Source organism: Ochotona princeps, chromosome 1, assembly GCF_030435755.1.
Source record: "Ochotona princeps isolate mOchPri1 chromosome 1, mOchPri1.hap1, whole genome shotgun sequence".
Lineage (NCBI taxonomy): Eukaryota > Metazoa > Chordata > Mammalia > Lagomorpha > Ochotonidae > Ochotona > Ochotona princeps.
Window position 1 is genome coordinate 169,948,692 of NC_080832.1, and position 19,310 is coordinate 169,968,001.

The 19,310-nt window shown below is 46.6% G+C and overlaps 1 protein-coding gene and 1 long non-coding RNA gene across 3 annotated transcripts in view; one reads left to right on the plus strand and one right to left on the minus strand.

The window, feature by feature from the left end:
* The window catches only part of NEDD9 (neural precursor cell expressed, developmentally down-regulated 9), a 108,629-nt gene that overhangs the window by 81,470 nt on the left and 7,849 nt on the right, over positions 1–19,310 (plus strand). For both annotated transcript variants that reach the window (XM_058668719.1, XM_058668724.1), the window contains exon 2: positions 1,883–2,329. In XM_058668719.1, coding sequence (XP_058524702.1) covers positions 1,883–2,329 — 447 coding nt within the window. The remainder of the gene's footprint in view (positions 1–1,882; positions 2,330–19,310) is intronic.
* On the minus strand, positions 4,092–8,542 carry LOC131481150 (uncharacterized). Its single transcript, XR_009246098.1, has 3 exons — positions 8,425–8,542; positions 7,539–7,735; positions 4,092–4,180 (listed from the first exon to the last, which is right to left on the minus strand). It is a non-coding gene; the product is annotated as an uncharacterized LOC131481150 (long non-coding RNA).

Below are 19,310 nucleotides of genomic sequence, written 5' to 3' on the forward strand. Positions count from 1 at the left end.
ACACGCGCATGCCTCTCCCACGGGATTTGCTCCGCCTCTGCTCAAGCGTGGTGCAGCGTTCCACTTCAGTGCCTCCTGGTGGACGCGCAGCTGGAACTGGATCAGAAGTGGAGCGTGTGCACTCAAACTGGACCTCTGCAATGTGGTGCCAGCATTGCACGTGGTAGCTTAGTGTGCTGTGCCATAATGTCAGACATATGTAATATGTTCCAAAATAGTTCCACAAACCAAGATAGAAGCCTACAGGATTTTGTGCGTATGTGTATGTGTGTGTGTACTTTTAATTGCTAGAAAGAACTCAACGTGTCCCGCAGTATAATGACTAAGTAAAACCTTCACCCAGCCCACCCAGGCCTCATGTCCCGCTGGCTTCTCTTACTGCTTCCAGGCTGGCACAGAATTCATGAGGCTTTCAGCCCCCTGTGGAGCATGAAGCTTCCTGGGTACAGAGCTTCAGGCCTGTGTCTCCTTTCCCTTAAGTGGCTGCCATTTAAAACAGGAGCTGAGCTACCAGCAGCGGAACTGGCCTGCTTCCCAACTACAGACCAGAGGGCAGATTCTCCCATGGCAGTGAGTAAGCAGACAGTGCAAGACTTGTGGTCACGGAGCACAGAATGGGGTCAGGCAGTTAATGCACACAGTTCTAAAGAAGTTGAGAGAGCTAGTCCGCATTTCTTGTCCAAACAACAGGAGCCCCAAACACCACACTTGCTGGGTGTGCAATACAGCCATGCACACACTCCATCCAATTGGCAATGGCTTCTGCCATCCCTAAGCCCCACCACAGCATCCCTGGGCGCACCCAAACACTTGCGAGGCACTGGAGACATTGCTTTCGTTTTCCAAGCGCCCAACTTCTCTGTGCTCTGGGGATGGGGCAGGCATGCAGTGATGGCTGCCAGCATGCTGGGAAACGTAACTGACGCCAAGAACTGAAATCTTTGGAGCCTTTGAAAGGGGTCCAGGAATGTCAGCGCGGCCAGCCTGCCCACTCTCTGCCGAAAGCCTACTTTGGCTGTCTGCTTTGTACTGAATGTGCCAGACGGGCCTTGGTACAAAGGCAGGGGCAGGACATGGGCACAAGACAAGGGAAGGTACAGCCATTCAGATAGGATTGGTGAGACTCCAGAAGTGGGTGAGCAAGTGGGGGAGTTTTAGGAAAAGGATGAGTAAAAGCCTGGAAGAGGACGAGCCGGCATCCACCTGTGTGTGAGGACCTGCCATGAGAACTCCCCCGCATCTGCTCAGGAGACACAGTCGGCTGTCTCTGCCCTCTGCTTGATGACCATGGCAGATGTCTGTGCCGTAGGCTTACAGAGTCTCCTCCTACCCAAGGCCCTCTTCATCATCTGACAGTAAGGTTCTTCCAGCCCTGCCAAGGCACACAGAAGTGTGCGTTTGTATCCACTTCGGCATTGAATCCAAATGCCATTTGTGATGTGTGTGATTTGGGATTTTCTTCAACTGTCTTTCCCTCCGGTCTGTGAAACTTGAGACATGCCCATGGTGCTACATCTGAATAGTTGGAGTGTGTGTGTGTTTTCCCCCTTAAGTTCACTTAAAGAAAGGAAGACAAATGTTTTGTGCGGTGGAGCGTTCTCTGACTCTTGAACAGAATATTCATAATTCCTTGGCACGGTAACTACTGCCGGAGGAAAGAACTCTTCTGGTGGTGTGAGCTTTTCCGAGGAGGCAGTCTGATGTCATTGGTGGCAGCCGCAGCGTGTGTGTATCTGTCTTTTGTCTGCACCATCTGTTTTTCTCCTTACAGGCTATTGTTCCAAGTTCTCGTCTTGTGCCTCTCCCCGTGAGCGTGCCTTTCAGTGTTGCAGAGCTGAGCTGCTACCCTAACCCGAGTGTCCTCCGTTTGCTTCCCTCCTAGAATCTTATGGCAAGGGCCTTATATGACAATGTCCCAGAGTGTGCTGAAGAACTGGCCTTTCGCAAAGGGGACATCCTGACCGTCATTGAACAGAACACAGGCGGCCTTGAAGGATGGTGGCTGTGCTCCTTACACGGAAGGCAAGGCATTGTGCCCGGCAACCGGGTGAAGCTGCTCATCGGCCCTGTGCAAGAGGTTCCCTCCAGTCATGACCAGCCTCCCGCTGCGCTGCTGCACCAGGGCTTCGGCCAGCAAAACCGCTATCAAATGCCCAACCCACAGGCGGCTCCTCGAGATACCATCTACCAAGTACCACCTTCCTACCAGAGCCAGGGGATTTACCAGGTACCCTCGGGCCATGCGAGCCAAGAGCAAGATGTCTATCAAGTGCCACCGTCAGTGCAGAGGAGCATCGCGGGGGCCAACGGGCCACACCTGGGTCAAAAGGTGAGTGATGGACTGCAGTGTTGTTACACTTAGCAAAAGTAATGTTTTCAGAGCAATAACCTGAAACTACCAAGAAATAAATAGGTCAAATATTCTAATTTGGGCAGCATTTTAGTATTATTTTGCCCATCTATCAGTTAGCGGAACTTTCTAGAATTACCCTATGCTCAGCATTGTTGATCCCTAACTATTATAATTTCCTGTGTCACTATTGAGTCATTCCTATCTGACAGGTCTTCTAAATTCTAGTGTTCACATCGTTTCCAGTCTTTTATATAGCTTCTTGGAGTGGTATGAGGCAACAGATCTTGCCAATGACAGTGATGCTTGATCCAAAGCTGAATCCTGTCAAAACACCATGGTTCTGCTGTACAAGGAACCCACCAGAAATGGAGGGCGGGAGGAAGCTGAAAGTGGGACAGGCTCAGCACCTAATTCTTCAACATTATCAGCTCCAGGTGGAACCATGCCTACTTGCGATGGTGCAGGGACACCATCCCCTGATCCTTCCAGTGGTTGCTGTAGTCATGCCTGGGGCAGTGGGTGAAAAGAATGAAGCCTGGATACTGAGGAGGGCATCAAGTATTTAAAAAGTTGCATGGGGAAGAGTTCTTCAACATCCAAACAGTATGAGCTCGATAGAAACGTGTTCATCGAATAATGGATGTTGAGCATATAGTGATGGGTTAGAGGGGATGAAACCCTCAGGATGCTTGCACTGTGGAAGGAGAATCTTGAACGAAGCTGACCATGTCAACTGGGGATGAATGCTTCCCAGAAAAGAGCATCAAAGCACAGAGCAAGGGAATAATCACAAGCATAAGGGTGCTCTGGTGAACAAAGGAGGGATTTTCATTTTCATTTACCAGCAAATTCTAAAGCGTCCTTTGAATTGGTTCTAAGAATGGACTCATTTAACAGGACAAGAAAATGTCCTCGAATGACAAAAGGAAAGATGCAGTTAGATAACGCCAACAGCATTTTGAACTGTAGCCTATGAAAGTTAGATGAGCCCTGCCATGAGTTAACGTAAGGGAAAGTCTGAATTTACAAACCCGAGTAAAATAGACAATGTCTGTTGGCAGGCTGCTGACATTTTGTGTTGGAAACCACGTGGAGGAAAGTGAGGTTTACTGGTGGATTCCTTTAGGGGACAAAAACCCAAATGCTTTTCCAAATCACCTTTTATACCTAGGGGCTGTATCCCCAGAGAGCACGCATGTGGCCTGAGTCCGGTGCGTGTGCCTCAGGAGGAAGCACTCCAGCAGTGTGTGACCCAGAGCAGGAACCGCTGGCTCAAGGGCCTGCACTGAGCCATGACCTTCAACAGGCCTTCTCACCCCAGTGACTTCACCTTCAAAAGGAAGGCCAAATCGGGCCTCTGGCTGCAGAGGGGGAAGAGACCAGTTGGAAGGTGTAACTATAAACAAATAACTTCTCTCATTCTTAGTTCTGGTTCTTTTGCACCTTAAAAATAGCTCCCCCACTGCAGAGCTGGTGCGAGGCAGACAGGGGAGGCTGGGGCAGGAAATGCTTGGCTCAGAGTGGTGACTCCAGATTTTCATCACGGTTTATTTTGGCAGGAAGGTGACATGTTTTCCTTTTTAGACTCAACCTTTTCACTTCCAAGTCTGAGAAGTGTGCAGTTTCGGACTTCTTCGCATTGTGTCTGCTGGGACGGCATCGCACGTTGGCTCCTTGGCTCGCGATCCTCTGTCTCAAGGGCAGAGGCCGAAACTCACCTTCCCTTGCGTGGATGGATGTCAGAGGGCGGTGGAGCTGGGGTGATCCGGGTTTCGTAAATTCTTCACTTGATGGGAGATTGCATGTTTGGAATAAAGCAGGCATCTCCTGTAGGAAGAGGCCAACTTTGGGAAGGGACCTCCACCAGCGCTTCCAGGAGATGCAATCAGGCCAAGGCCACCAGGGACATCTAGAACATGGGATGACACAACCACGATGAGAGATACCATGACCTCCCCTGGAAAGCATTGGCATGCTCTTTGGTCTCCAGGTTGCCTGCTGCTGTCCGCTGTCCCTTGGACCACAGGCTCACACCTCATCTCTTGCTTCCTGTCCCTACTTCCTTATACTCTCACACTCTCCCTCTTTTTTTTTTTTTTTTAATTTTTATGGTACAATTTCACTGTCTGGGATTTCTCTATCCCCTCCCCCAAATTCCCACCTCTTGACCGACTTTCCACATATTATTACAATAGTACAGTCCTTAACAATAGCATCAGTCTGTTACTTAAGCGTGCCCTAACATTGCTGGTACAGACAATGTCAGGCAGTCCAGCATCCCACCGGCTAGATATGTCCAACATTTTTATTGGAAGTCCATCTTTGAGTTGGAAGTAGAGATGCATACTGCATTATATCTTCACATCTGGATATGATAGTCGTTATTACGCCATCACTATACATTCCATTAAATGAGAAGCCACGAAACAAAGGCAACCACAGGTATGAAGTTAAAGCAAACAATTGACAGCACCATGGAGTACACACCACTGAATAACCACCGCACGTCTCCCTGTCTCCTCCATCTTCTTCCTGCCTCCGTTCTTCCCTCTTCCCTTTTCCCTTACCTCCCTGCCTTCCTTGCAATAGCAGAGGTGGCTGAGCTGCTGAGATGTAATATTAACCTGCCACATAAGAGCAATTGCTTTAAAAACTTCTACAACATTTCTCAGTTAAAGGCCTTTCCAGTAGGTGGAAGCCAAGACCCCCAAGAGATAAATCCCAGTGCAGTGGAGATTAGGTGTGGTGGGTCTTCCTTACATTATTATTATTATTATTTTAATTACTATAGTTTGGAATTCTCACTTTAGCAATTTTACTGACTCACTGAATAAAGGCATTTGTTCATGTTCTCTTCTGTAAAATGGGGTGGACCCAGAGCTAGATGTTCCTGGTTGAAGCTGAGGTCCTCACAAGCTACTCCACAGGGACGTGAGGAAGCAGTGAACCCTGGCTCTAAACCACTCAAATGTGCTTTTGCAAACTTTAGTGAGCTCAGAACGACCGACAAAGATAGGGAGGACAAGTTAAGATGTACATTTCGGGGAGTTCTCCCCCAGTAATTCTCTATTCAGTAGGTCTGGATGGGGCCCCAAGCATCTGCATTTTGTTGAGTGCCTCAAATAGTTCTATGTGAAGTGATCCAGGACTCCACTCTGAGAAACACTGTGCAAAGGCCTGGGGATGGGCATGGAAAGGTGCCAATCTGATTGCGACCTGGGACTTTCCACGGTTCCAAATTCCTTTGATATTGCTACACTGGGCTGCGGAAGTTTAATCCACTAACTTTTTTTTTTTTTTCTGTTAGTGAATTACTTAAAGAGGAAAGGACGGATTAAAAAAAAGATAATGAATTCTGCCTCCTTCCACTTTGGTTTTGCTCTCTGGGAGACTCAAGGCTCTGCCACCCTCTTCACCCCACCCCACTGACCGGTACTGACCGGTATCAGTCACTTATGAAATCAGCATCTAGGCCCGGTACAATAGCCTAGCAGCTAAAGTCCTCACCTTGCATGTGCTGGAATCCCATATGGCCAACGGTTCTAATTCTGGCAGCCCCACTTCCCATCCAGCTCCCTGCTTGTGGCCTGGGAAAAGCAGTCGAGGACGGCCCAAAGCCTTGGGACCCTGCACCCACATGGGAGACCCAGAAAAAGCTCCTGGCTCCTGGCTTCAGATCAGCTCAGCTCTGGCCATTGTGCCCACCTGGGGAGTGAATCAACAGACAAAAGAACTTGTTCTCTGTCTCTCCTGCTTTCTATATATCTGACTTTAATAATAATGGTAAAGAAAGCAGCATCTGCATAGAGCAAGAATGGCAGTCTTCATGCCACAGGGACAGTGTGATGACTGTGGGAATGACATGGGCTTCAGGAGCAGCCCCAAGGCTCAGTTCCCTCCCTTCCTGGCTGTGTGTCCACTGAGAAACCACCGAGCTCCCTTAAGCTTCGGTTTCCTCACCTTTAAAACCGGAACAATCATAGCTACCCTCAAGGCTACAGTGAAGATTAATTGAACAGTGGAAAGAATGAGTTGAGCATGGCTGGAAATGGAAAACTCCGTTCCCTTCACCTTATTTTTCTTTCCTCTATATATTCGAATTTCTTATTAGCCTCTGGAGGTACAAACACTTTATTGCTAGCACATACAAAGGAACTTCAAAAAGTTCCCGGAATATTAAATGAAAAAGCAGTTTTAGGGGCAGGCATTTGGTGCTACGGTTTAAGTGGCCTCTTGGGACGCCAGCAGTCGGTGTTGGGGAGCCTGGTTTGAGTCTCAGATAATCTGCTTCCAACCCAGCTCCCCGCTGATGTGGACCCTGGGAGGCAGCAAGTGACAGCTGAGTGCTTGGGTCCCTGCCACCCACATGGGAGACCTGGACAGAGTTCCAGGCTCCCAGCTTTGGACTGGCTCTGCCCTCGCTGTTGTAGGCTGGGGAATGGGCCAGCAGATAAAATAGTAATCATGATAATAATAATAAGTTTTTAAATCTCTTTTTGGCTCTCTCTGCCTTTAAAATAAAAACCCAACAAATGTTTTTAATATTTTCAAAGAGAAGTTTATTTTAGTGTGAAAACTTTCGAAATCCATGCCTAGCTCTTCCACAGTACCTCCTTCCCATGAGCTTGCGTACGCCCTTTGCGTTTGCATCTCTGATTTCACGAGAATTCTGCAGGTGAGCTTGGAAGAGAACTTTCAGAATGATCTGGAAGCCATACGCACTGATATCTTTCCTTCGTCGCAGCTGCCTTTTTCACTCGGGGCTTCTTGTGTAGGGCCTGTTTATCCACCAGACAAGGTAGGCAGAATGCCCAGTGTCTATAAGAATGTTTGAGAGCTGAATTAAAAAGAAAAAAAAATCTTGGCTCAAAAACTGCAAGACAGAAATTAAGAAGGATTCAGAAAAATGTCCAACAGCATGTCAGCCTCATCAGTTGTTAGTTATAACTCATAACTATTTCATTACATTTGAAAATAACTTGTAGGTTAGATTTCTCTCACTTTGCAAAGATTTCTCAATACATGTCATGACTGCCAAGGACTCACAGGCAACTCTAAGTTAAATGAGTTACTCACAGTCAAATTATTCAAAAAACTGTGTTCTAAAAAATAAGAAGTAAAGGCTTTCAATTTTTAAACATTTTTTTTTTTAAACCAAAAATTCGCCTTACTATGAAAGTCTGACCTGGGGTGGAGCCTTCACATGGTCGAAAGTTCTGGAAGAGCCTCAGCTCTGTTCGGGAGACCAGAGCACTGCCCAGACTCACACACTCCGTGCTTCGTCGGCCTGTCGGACTAGCCTGTGACCACGTGCCTTTCTCCGAATTGGCACACCACATTGTGTGCTTACTGCAGGGGGGCCTTGGCTGTCCTAGAAGCTTGCTTAAGGAAGGGGCCAGCAGTACACGGATAACAGCCAAGAGAACAGAAGAACAAGACAGAAATGCATCAGTGTTGTCTCTTGGTATCCATTGGCTCAGGATTCCTTGTAGATAACAAAATCCAGATTCTTAAGTCCCTTAGACAAATAGACCTGATATCTGAATGTAACTTACATGCTTCCTCCTGTGTATTTTAGATGATCTCTAGTTGACTTCTTATACACCTCCCATAAAGTAAATACTGTGTTGTGACAGCAAATGATTTAAGGGATAATGACAAGGAGGAACAAAGCCTGCGCATTCACAGTATCATGCAGTTTTCAAAATATGGTTGTTCTGTTATTGGCTGAGTCCACAGAGGCTGATCCCATGGATGTGGGGGGCTTAAGTGTATTGCGTTTGAGTTCATCTTTGTTATCTGAAAGGTAGCACTGATCTTATCAGTCACCCCTTTTCAAATTCAACCAGCCAGCTCGTTACCATCTAGCATGGCAGGTGGCACATTATATATTGCAATTTTCTCCTAGAATAGCCTTTGAAAATGCCACCAGCTGTTTTGCATTATCGAAGCTATCGACGCATAATAAATGATATCCCAAGGCAAAACGTGACTAATGTCATGTTGGGCTTGTCTGAGGGTCTGAATTATATATATGCAGTCTATCCAAATTAGACAACAAGATTAATCACCACTTCTGCAGTAACTTTGAGAGGAGGCCCAGACTTTGTACTGGACAGCAGAGGGTTCTTTCCATAGGCTATGATGTACCTAGAACATCTTACCTCCTTTATTTAACCTGAGTTCTACTCGTTCTTTAGAGTTCATGGTAGCATTCCTCTCTATGAAGCCTACTCTCTGTGAATCAGCAGCTTCTTGCTCTCTTTGGACAGCGTGCTGACCTCAAGGGATCTCATGGGCTTATTGAAAAGTGTAATCCCTGGGGTGGGCATTGGGCACAGCAGGTGGGCCAGTGCTTGGGATGCTGTCTCCCACAATGGAACACCTGCGTTCAGGTCCTGACTCTGCCTCCAATTCCAACTCCCTGCCAGTATGCACCCAGGGAGGCGCAGATGAGGGTTCAAGTGGTTGGGTCCCTGTCACCTACAGGCGCTCTTTGCATCTGGCTTGGACCTTAGCTCCTGCTGCTGTCAGGATCTGGGAAATGAATAAATGGGATGAGAATTAACTCTCTCTCTCCTCTCTCTCTCTCTCTCTCATATGCTCACTTTGGTAAATAAAATGTTTTGGCCTGCCATTGTAATGTGTACAGTTGAACAGGCTGGGCAAGTACTACACATGATAGCACTTGGAAAACTCAACTAAGATTTACCAAGAATCCATAACATCATCTTTAAGGAACATTTCCTACTTTCCAAACTAGGGCAGAAACGTTGGCAGGAACTGTTTCAAAAGTTCTATCCAGGTCTCAAGACCCATTCCTGAAAGGTAATAGAACTCAAAAATAGACTAGCCACCTTCCTAGACACTGAGTCATCACAAGTTACACAAACTCACACAAGCACACAGACAGCCATAGCTGTGAGCTATGGAATCCGGTGCTTCCCTTGTTGGAACCAGAGGCATTGTGAAATTCCGTTGCCTGGAGCAACACTCAGCTACTAGCCAACTCATCGCTGCTGTGTGTGAGTGGGTGATCTAGCCACTAACAAGCAAAAAATACATTTAGAGGAAACACATCGCTCCCAGAGAAGATAACTGGAACTTAATCTCACCTGCCTTCGTTTACACACACACAGACACACACACACACACCCCTTGAAAATTACCGTAAGTTTCAGAGAGTACCTTAAACGCCATAAAGTACCACTGCCTTAGAATTGGACATTTCTGTTGAAACATATACCTAATTGAGATGATTTTTTTTTCCCTCATTATATGACTTTTGGGACTTTGTACCAGACTAAACTTTTAAGGTCAATCTCTCCCTTGAAGAATTGAGAAATGTTTTAGAATTCATAAAACTGGAGGTCTCTGAGCAGTTGAAGAGCAGGACTTGGAGTCATGCCCAAAGTGAGACGTGTCTTCCCCCAGCCGAGTCACCCACATCACCCACATCACCACGGCAGTGGAATGAGCCGTGAGAGCACCTCCTTATAAAGTGAACAAAGATCCTTTTTGTGTGCTCGGAGCCAAGCCTTCCAACTCGTTTGCCCTTTGTTACAAGGCTCATAGTGCATATTTGCACTGAGTGCGTTAGTAACTTTGTACGAATCCACACCAAAGCAAACAGAGGCTATCTTCCCTTCTCGATGATTTCATGCTAAATAACTGAGCTTATCGGAGTGAGCAGGCAAGATCCTGTGCGTAGTATAATGCCTGCCAAGATGACCGACACTCGTTTGTGTGGGAGAGGAAATAATAAATTCATCTTGTGATAAAACACCCAGCACTAGTTGAATACAGCTCTTTTCTAGGAGTTATTTATTCATTTATTTGAAAGGCAGAATGACAGAGCAAAAGAGAATAAAAGGAAACCTTCCATCACTACCTCAAATGCCCACAACAGCCAGGACCAGCCAGACCCAAAGCAGGAGCCTGGAACTCCATCAGGGTCGCCCACGTGGGTGGCAGGAGACTGAGTGCTTGGACTGTCACCTGCTGCCTTCTCAAGCACGTTAGCAGGAAGCTGGATGGGAAGCAGAGTAGGCATGCGCTACCCTAGGCTATGGTGTAACAGGCTGCACCACCCATGTTCACCCTTGGCTAAAGACTTCCTTCAACACAGACCTGTTTAAATATAAATTCTAGAAAATCCAAATCTAAAGACCATCAGAAATCGGAAGTATGTGGTTCTAAATAGCCGTGCCCTAAACTTAGCTGTCGAGATACTGTCTAAGGCTTGTGCATCCCTCTCTAAGGCACAGATAACACACGGAGCTCACTGTGTCTGTCTCAGAGCCGGAAGTTAAATCCAGTCACAATGGGAGGATCCCGAGGGGTCTACGTTATCACAGGAGCGCACGGCACAGTGGTCCATTTCACGAGAGGCCAGTCTAAAACATCTGAGCAGGTCTACCTGCTCAGGGCTACCATGTGAATGTTGCTCTGTTGGCTTTCTCTGCTACAGGGAAAGACTGTAATTTTACGGCAGCTTCAGATTGCTCCAAGGGGATAGCTTCATTTAACCAGGTGTAGGTTAGCCAGTGTGGGCTATCCAGCATCAGCTAGACAGTGACTGGGAATCCAAGAAATGGGAGACACCCAGCTCTCAAGTTGCACTTCTTCTATGTGGAAACTTCCCTTGGAAGTACAGTCATCAGTCAGCACCCGTGGGGGATTGGTTCCAGGATCACTCCTGCCCGGGTACCATATCTGCATCACTATAGAGCTGGCAAGGTAGTGGCATTCAACCTGTGCACATTTTCAACACACTTGTAGACATCCCTCATCGCTTGTGTTACATTGCAATGCAATTTTTTCCTTGAAATCTTTTCCATCAGTGATTGGTCAAATTTTTGAGTAGACATGGAGAAGAGATTGGAGTAATAAAGGAAACATTTGATTCTGTTAAATGGCTAATGTGTGTGGCTAGTGTCATCAACAAGACATTAAGTAACAGCCTGTCTTCTGGACGAGCTGGCCCATTGCCCTCTCATTAGCAGGCCGGGTAACCCGCTTACATTTAAGTCCGTCCCCTCAACCATGAAATGCTGAGTGACGCGAGGTTCTCAGTAATGGTCTTTGCTAGAATTTTATGATCCAAATATCCTTATCTGTTTTCCTTCCAAAATCACTGGAAAAGGTTTAATCCAATGACCTGATCTTAAAATGACAAGGCAGGACAGTCAGCATTCACATAAATTTCAGCTTGGTAGCCAAGATTTGGCAAATCCTTAGCTTTCCTTTGGGATCCAGTCCAGCTTCCCAGCTAGCACCATAGTGTCCTGCAGAAGCTGGTAAGAGCAGGTAGGGACATGGGGAGGCAGCCGGAAGGGCGTGCCGAGCCAGAGAGAGTCTGCATGACACATCAGGATCCTGTGTAGTTGACAACTTCCAGAGAGTTCTTCATTAAGAATTCCTATCTCGGCTTTGTTACCAAGAGCAAAGGAAGAACTTCATGCTGGAACTCATTGTTTTCCACCCATTTCCCCCTCTTGAATCCTGGATTTCACAGAGGCCCTTGATAAGTCTGGAGTTTCTCAATAGGACAGCCAGCTTCAGCTTAGGCTTGGAAGTCTACCGCATGAGCCACGGTATCTTTCATCTCAGCTAAGCCATGTGAGGTCTCCGACTTACTGGGGTTTTTTGCATATATTTACATTTATTTCTGTAAAAGGCAGAGGGACAGACCCAGAGAGATCTTCCATCTTCAAGCTCACTCCCTAAACACCAGTAATAGCCTTAGTTGGCTCAGGTTGAAACTAGGAGCTCAGAACTCAACTTGGGAGTCTCCCACCTGGACAACAAGGACCCACGGACCCGAAGCTATCCTGTGCCCCTCCCAGGGTGCACATTAGCAGGAAGCTGAAATCAGAAGGAAAGCTAGAACTCAAACCCAGGTATTCCAGTATCCTGCCAGTTAGGGGGATGGCTTATCCACTATGCCAAATGCCTCGCCTCAAAAGATCTACTATTTAGAAGGAAAGTAGGCCAAGAGCAACTGAGTCAGCCCCCACGCCCTCCTCACCAGTCCCCAGATTCTCATCTCTTACTTCCTTTCCCCCAGTCCCACATATACCCTTTAGGGGACTCTGTGGTCTCTCTAAAATCCAGATTTAGTGCTGCATGCCCTGTTGAATTTATTTCAATCTCAAAAGAGCTCAGATGCCGTGTCTTTGACAGTTTTCGCTCAGAGAGCATTTCAGTTCACGCCATAGCTGGCCCTGTTGCTGCCTCGCCTGCCCTGAGCTACGTCGGGCCTTGTCCGGAGAAAGACCTCTAGCACTGGAGGAAGCCCACGTCATCCCCATCATGTTCTTTCATGTCAAATGTTTCTAGCTGCTCTTGGGCACTTGGCCACTCTATAACTAAATATTGCTTTAGCAGTCTCTCCACAAAGCGCTTCCTGAGCTCAGCAGGGGAGACACACTAGGGATTTAACAATCAGGACACTGTTTGCATTGAGTGGTTCACTGCCCAAAGCTGCCTCAAATGAAAGTGCCCCAAGGGCCCCTGTTCCACTTCTGGGCATTCAGTTGGGATTATTTCCTCATTTAGGGGAAAGGCCAGCTGTGATTTAGGTGTGCTTAGCAAAAGGCCAAGTTCTAGCCTAAAATCAAGCATCCAAAACGTCTTTGAAGGGCATTGCAAAAATAGAAGGAGAACGTGTTCGCAAGCACACGGGAGCATTGGGAAGGGTTAACATTGGAGGTGGCTTGGGAGGGTCTATTTTTAAGGCCAGACTCCGTTTTCATTATATTGTTGCTATGCAAGTAAATAAATGAGCTCATTGCTACACCCAAGCTGGACTGAGAGAATTTATAGAGAATTAATGAACCCAGAATAATCTTCACGTGGCTTTTTGCTCTGGTCACAGAATAACAACTGGTCATCTTGAATTTCTAACAGACACAAAAACTCCATCGCTTCGCAGTTCCTAAAAACCGAATTCCTGTTTTGGTGGGCAGACAGTGACAACGATGATGGCGCTTGCTTTAAAGGGGAAGGAGCTGGATGGTGCCATTAAGACAGAGCTCATTATAAAATCTAATGAATGCTGCCATGGCATTATTAATACTTTCACTGGGCCTTTAAATGAAATATGCCCTTTCCAACAGGAAGTTTTAGAAACCTAAATATTCTTATTAATGCATGAAACGCAAGGATAAGACAGTGTCAATAAATCAGGGGGTGAGGGTAGGGTTAGGGAGAGACAGGAAGCAATCTAATTGTATTGTTCATGGATACCAAGAAAAATGCAGCTAGATGCCTGCTAATCAGTGAGAGATGTTTATGAATTCCTGGGTTTATGTCAGTACTCTAATGGCCAAGTCACAGCGGTCGCACTTTTTAACTTCCCGTCAATTAACCATTCTATTTCCTGAGCACCACCCCTGATTGCCTGCTTCCTGACAAGGCCTCAGGGAGCACCACAGAAAAGGATGGCATACGTTCCACCATCCAATGGCAACCCCACGCCAGTTACCCGTTCTCTTTCTCTCAAGTTGTCTTTCTAAGAGATCATCTTGTGAAATTTTTCAATTTATTTGGCTTTTCTGAAAGGCAGAGACACACAGAGAAAGACAGAAACAACAAGAGACCCCGCCCCCCACCCATCCACTGGTTCATTTGCCCAAGAGCTTGCCACAGTCAGGGATGGGCCAGGCCAAAGCTGGGAGACTGGAATTCCATCTGCGTCTGCCATGTTGATGGTACGGTCAATATCCTTGAACCATCATCTGCTACTTCCATCAGTGGAAACACAGGCAGTGCTGGACCTCAGGCACTCCAGTCTGGCATTCTAAGAGGCATTTTCATTGAACCTCTATACTAAACATCCTCTACCAGTTCATTTGTTTTTAAGCTTCAGGTTTTTTGTTGTTGGTCATGGCTGCCGGTAGCATGTGGAGGGAGGGCGGGAGTCATAACAAGAGTGTGTTGGAGGAGGGAGATGAGATACTGTGATAAGTGGGGGAGCAAAAGGGATTTGCCTTTCAGGACAGGTTGCCCTCTTCTTGAGAACTGCAATAAAATGTCCCCAGATGGGGGCCTCACCATCTTGCCTTGAGTCAATATCTTTATCTCTAAGCCTCATAAAAGTACACGATCTCCTAGGGGTTTCCACTGCAATGTCTGAAACTATTGGGTGATAACTGTAATCGTGGCAGTGCTTGGATGACCACTATAAAATAATAACCCAAGTAAATCTGCCGATGCTTATCAAAGACCAAAGTCTCTTGTCATTTATGACTTTGTTCCGAAAACCCTTCTTGGAGCTCACTTTGAACAGACTTAAACATAAGAATTAAATGTGTCTCTCACAGTTAAATCACAAAACATTATAAAAGGTCAACAGCTTTGAAATGTGTGATAGCTAAAGTATAGCACAAACCCCAAGGGTCTCTCTTCTGACCCCCAACTCTCCCATGAGTTGATTCTCTGCATTCCCCAGGCCTCCCCAAACATGGACTCCCTTCTTTCTGATTTCAGCAGACCATACTCGGAAATTTATGAGACATGCAGAAACATCTACCCTGGGAACCCCAGGAAACAGGTTCCAGGATCTCCCACAGATACTAAATCCTCACATAGGCAAGGCTCCTGTGTAAAGTGGCACAGGATTTGCATAGAAACTATACACATCTTCCTGTGGACTACATTACTTACAACACCTGTGCATACAGTGTAAATAGTTGGTGTACTGTGTTGTCTGGGCAGTAATGACAAAACAAGAAGTTTGCACATGTTCAATACAGATGCAAATTTTTTTCCCAAATATTTTCAACCCATCTTTGATTGACTCTGTAAAGGACTACCTGCGTCTGAAGTCTGTTTCATGCTGCCGGGGCCTGAGGTCCATGACATGTAAAGCAAACTCCAGTAAAGTTTTTGTTTTATTGTTTTCTAAGTTTATTTGCTTATTCAAAAGTCATAGTTACAAAGAGTAGAGATACTCTCTCTGCTGGTTCACTCCGCAAATACCTGAAATAGCCAGGAGCCAAAACTCCACCCCAGTCTTCCACATGGGTAGCAGGAGCCCGAGTACGGGGGCCGTCACCTGCTGCCTCCACAGCACGTTAGTAGGAAGCTGGCTCAGAAGTGGATCAGCCAGGGCTGATATGAAATGTAGGTCCAGTTTTCCTATAGATCCATGAGAGAAGCCCCAGTCTTTGAAATATTGATCATACCTTGCCAGCTTGAAGACTTCTAGTCTTCCCTTTACAAATTCCCTGCCCTTCCCAAATACCCAGTCTGGGACTTTCCTATTGATTGATGACAATGTTATAGTGATTACAGTTGGATTCCTCCCCAGACTGAAAATCCACCCCTGCAGCCGGCAGCTACTCCTCCTGCTCGAGGGCAATCAGGGAAAACAGTTGCCAAGAGCCTTGGTCACAGGTCCCCAGGCAGCTCCACCATGCAGCTGCCTCCACAGCAGTGCTAGAGCAGAAAGAGGTCAGTTTGGTAATTCCTAAGACAAAGCCCTTGCAACTATAAATAAGTACTTTGAATGAAAGGAATGTAGAAAAGAAAAAATAAATGTAGGGGGAAAGGAAATTTAAAAAAATACTGACTCAATTTCATTGAGAAAATGAGTTTCAAAATGCCCTTGGTACAGCCAATTCTGCAAAGGCTCCCCATGCAGAAGGCCCAGGAGAATATTTGCAACATGATCTCCCCGAAGCAGTCCCTGGTGCACCTCTTTGGCTGGGAAGCGCTCATGCTGTGCGGTGGACATGTTTTTGTATCCTTGTGTCAGACAGGACAAGAAAGGCTCCATGAACCACAGAAAGGGAAACTTGCAAGGTACGGTTCAGTCAGCATTTTCCTCTGAGGAAAGAACATACAATTGGCATGAAAATGACCCAAGCGTTGGGTTGAGGCAGAGCATTCCAGAAGCAGAAAGTTTTCCAGCTCCCCCGATGGCTTGGAGGCCATGGTGCAGATCTCCGTGTGTCATGGACCCATCTGACCAGACGCAAGAAGTTGGTCCCTTTGAAACACCACTGGTGGACCCATGTCAAGTTGGATTGTAAAATCGGGAACGCTGGAATTGGGGAAGGTTGCATTTTGTTGGCTTTTTCCCCCTCTTGTGGTTTTTCACCATCTGTTTCTTTGAATGCATAAACAAGGAAAATGACTGGTTTGGAATGCAAAGTTTGTAAAAACCAGATGACCACAGGCATCCTCTGAATGAGAAAGAAAGAGCAAGTTGGGCTTCTGTGACATTTGTCAGGAAGCGAAATGTAAAATACCGGGAAGCAGGAGTGCCCTCTGCCAGCACCAAGCTATGAAGGCAAGGAGGCGCTTGGTCCATGCCAACCCCCATCCCCCACGCCCTGCCATCGGAGGCTGTGCCTATGTTAACCTCCCACCTGGTTCCACCTTCAGACCCTGACACCAGCCCCGTTCTTCCCTGCCCTCTCCCTCTTTTCAAATGAAAAAAAAAAAAAAAAAACACCACAGTTCAGCAGGACTTCAGCATAACCGGGCCTTAGCATTGTTCCTAACTTGGCACCCATGACTGGAATCCACTCTTAGAAACTTTAGAGACGACAAAAGCCGCACCGTGCGCAGGTTTTGTTGTAAAGCCAAACTAGAGCTATAAATAGAGGCGCTGATGAGATAGACTGGTAGAAGATCTTCATTGCTCTCCCGGACAATAAGTACAAAAAGAAAAACACACAGTGTGTTTTTCTTCAGCCAAGGCCATCCTGCTTTACAAAGAGACTGCTCTATAAACTGCTGTGCCCTCTGGGCCAACATTGCTGCAAGCCGAAGCTCTTTTAGAGACGGTGGAGAGGCCTACTGGCAATGCTGGCTGCATACCAATCTCATGTCTTTTACTTTCCCTGTCAGAACTAACCAGTGATACGCACACAGAGGATTGCAAGCCACACTGAACTGGGGTCCTAGATCCCCCCCGGGGGAAACAGCTTGGGTGCATCCGGCTGAGCTGCAGCCCTTTCAGCATCAGACAAGTTGGAGCATTTTTCACATAGCTTGGCAGGCAGCCTAACGCCACAGTTTTCATAGGAGAGAATGGGGGAAAGATGACAGTTCCTTGGGGAACAGCCGCTTGTTCCTGATTTGCAATGTCTGTTCTGAAAAGCTGTTGTGGGCATCGTTTGAAGTGGTGCTGTTAGTGATTTGAAGGGACGGGGCAGCGGGATTCAGTAGAAATAAGGTCCTGGCAATTTAGAAATCCTCTGAGGATGAAGTTACCTGCTGTCATTCGTGGGAATGATATGTAGAGAGGGACCTGCGTGGTGGCACAGTGAGTTAAGTCGCCACCTGAAATGTCAGGATCCCAAACTGGAGTCTTAGTACGTATCCCTGCTGCGCTTCCAATCCAGCCCCCTGCCAAGGCACCTGGGAATGCAGTACAGGATGTCCCAAATGCTTGGGCCCCTGCCACCCAAGTGGAGTCTCGGACTCCTAGCTTCGGCCTGGCCCAGCCCCAGCCATGGCAGCCATTTGGAGAGTGAACCAGCAGGTAGAAGATTTCTCTCTCTCTCTCTCTCTCTCTCTCTCTCTGCCTCTACCACTCTCTCCCTCTCCTGCCTTTCAAATAAATAACATTCTTTAAAAATAGAAAGAAAACAGGAGCCTGCCGGGGGGTATTCATGTCATTAGCATCAGTGGAGTCTGCTACCTACTGAAAATAGGAAAATACCTGGCAGCCTGAGGTCAGGAGGCCTGAACTCCAACCCCTTGCAGCTCCCTGCCTCCGTAGCAACTGCTCAGTTAATCTCCAGATTTCACGTCTGCAGATGCAACTGACCACTGGACATTCAAGAAGAATATTGCATCTGTGCTAAACATGGTCCAACTCTTTCCTTGTCATTATCCCTTAAATGTACAGTACAATCTCACAAGATGTACAGAGCATTTACCTCCTGTTGGGTATCATGAGTAATCTACATGTGACTCAGTGTGCTGAGAATGTGTGTGAAGTTACTTGCAAAGGTCACACTGTTGTATAGAAACAACTTGAGCATCTTCGGATTTGGGTACCTGCTAGACATCCTGGAATCAATCTTCCACAGGTATCAGTGAACCATCTATCTTTTGTTTCGTAAGCTAGATGGAAAGTCTCTGGAAGCTTCTGTAGACAGCACCCTATTTGAGCTTTGACTCTGTAGAAGTACTTTCCTGACCTGTGGAATTTTTGTTATGATCCTAATAAGAATGGCAGATGAAGAGGCATACTCAGGAAAGTATGAGAGGAATTGTAAGAGGCAGAATTCTCTTCGCAGTGTTTACAGATAATTTCAGAGCCTTTACCACAAAGCAGATTTCAGGGGCAGGCATTTGGCACCCCAGTTAAGGCTCCATTTCCCATAGCAGACAGCCCGGGTTCGAGTCCTAACGCCACTTCTGGTTCCAGCTCCCTGCTACTGTGCTCCCTGAGAGGTGGCAGTGGGAGTCCAAACACTTGGGTTTCTCCCACCTACAAGGGACATCTGGATGGAACTCTCCGCTCCTGGGCTCAGCCTGGCCTCTCCCTGACTGTTCCTTCTCGAGAATGAACCACTGGCCAGATTTCCCCATTTGTCTACCAGGGGATCGGTCCCACTCTCTCCCCCTGTCTCCTCTCTCTCAAAACAAGTTAAATAAATAAGAAGTATATTTTGAAGTGGAAGGCTGTGTGTGCTTATATATATGAATATATATGGATAATACATATTAATGTATATGTGTGTGTGTTTCAACTGGGAGGCTTTATGTATTTGTAGAATATGTATATTATACATGCACAATGCATATACTATACATATATATGTATAATTTCCATGTGCTTCATTTTGCATGTTCCCGATGGATCAGCTAGGACTTTCATGATTTAAAAATGAATTTCCCTTACCTTGTTAAGATCTGTTACGGGAATTAAAACTTTGAGATGACTCTGCTACCACGAAGAAAGCTGACAGAGGTAGCTAGGAGCTTGTTT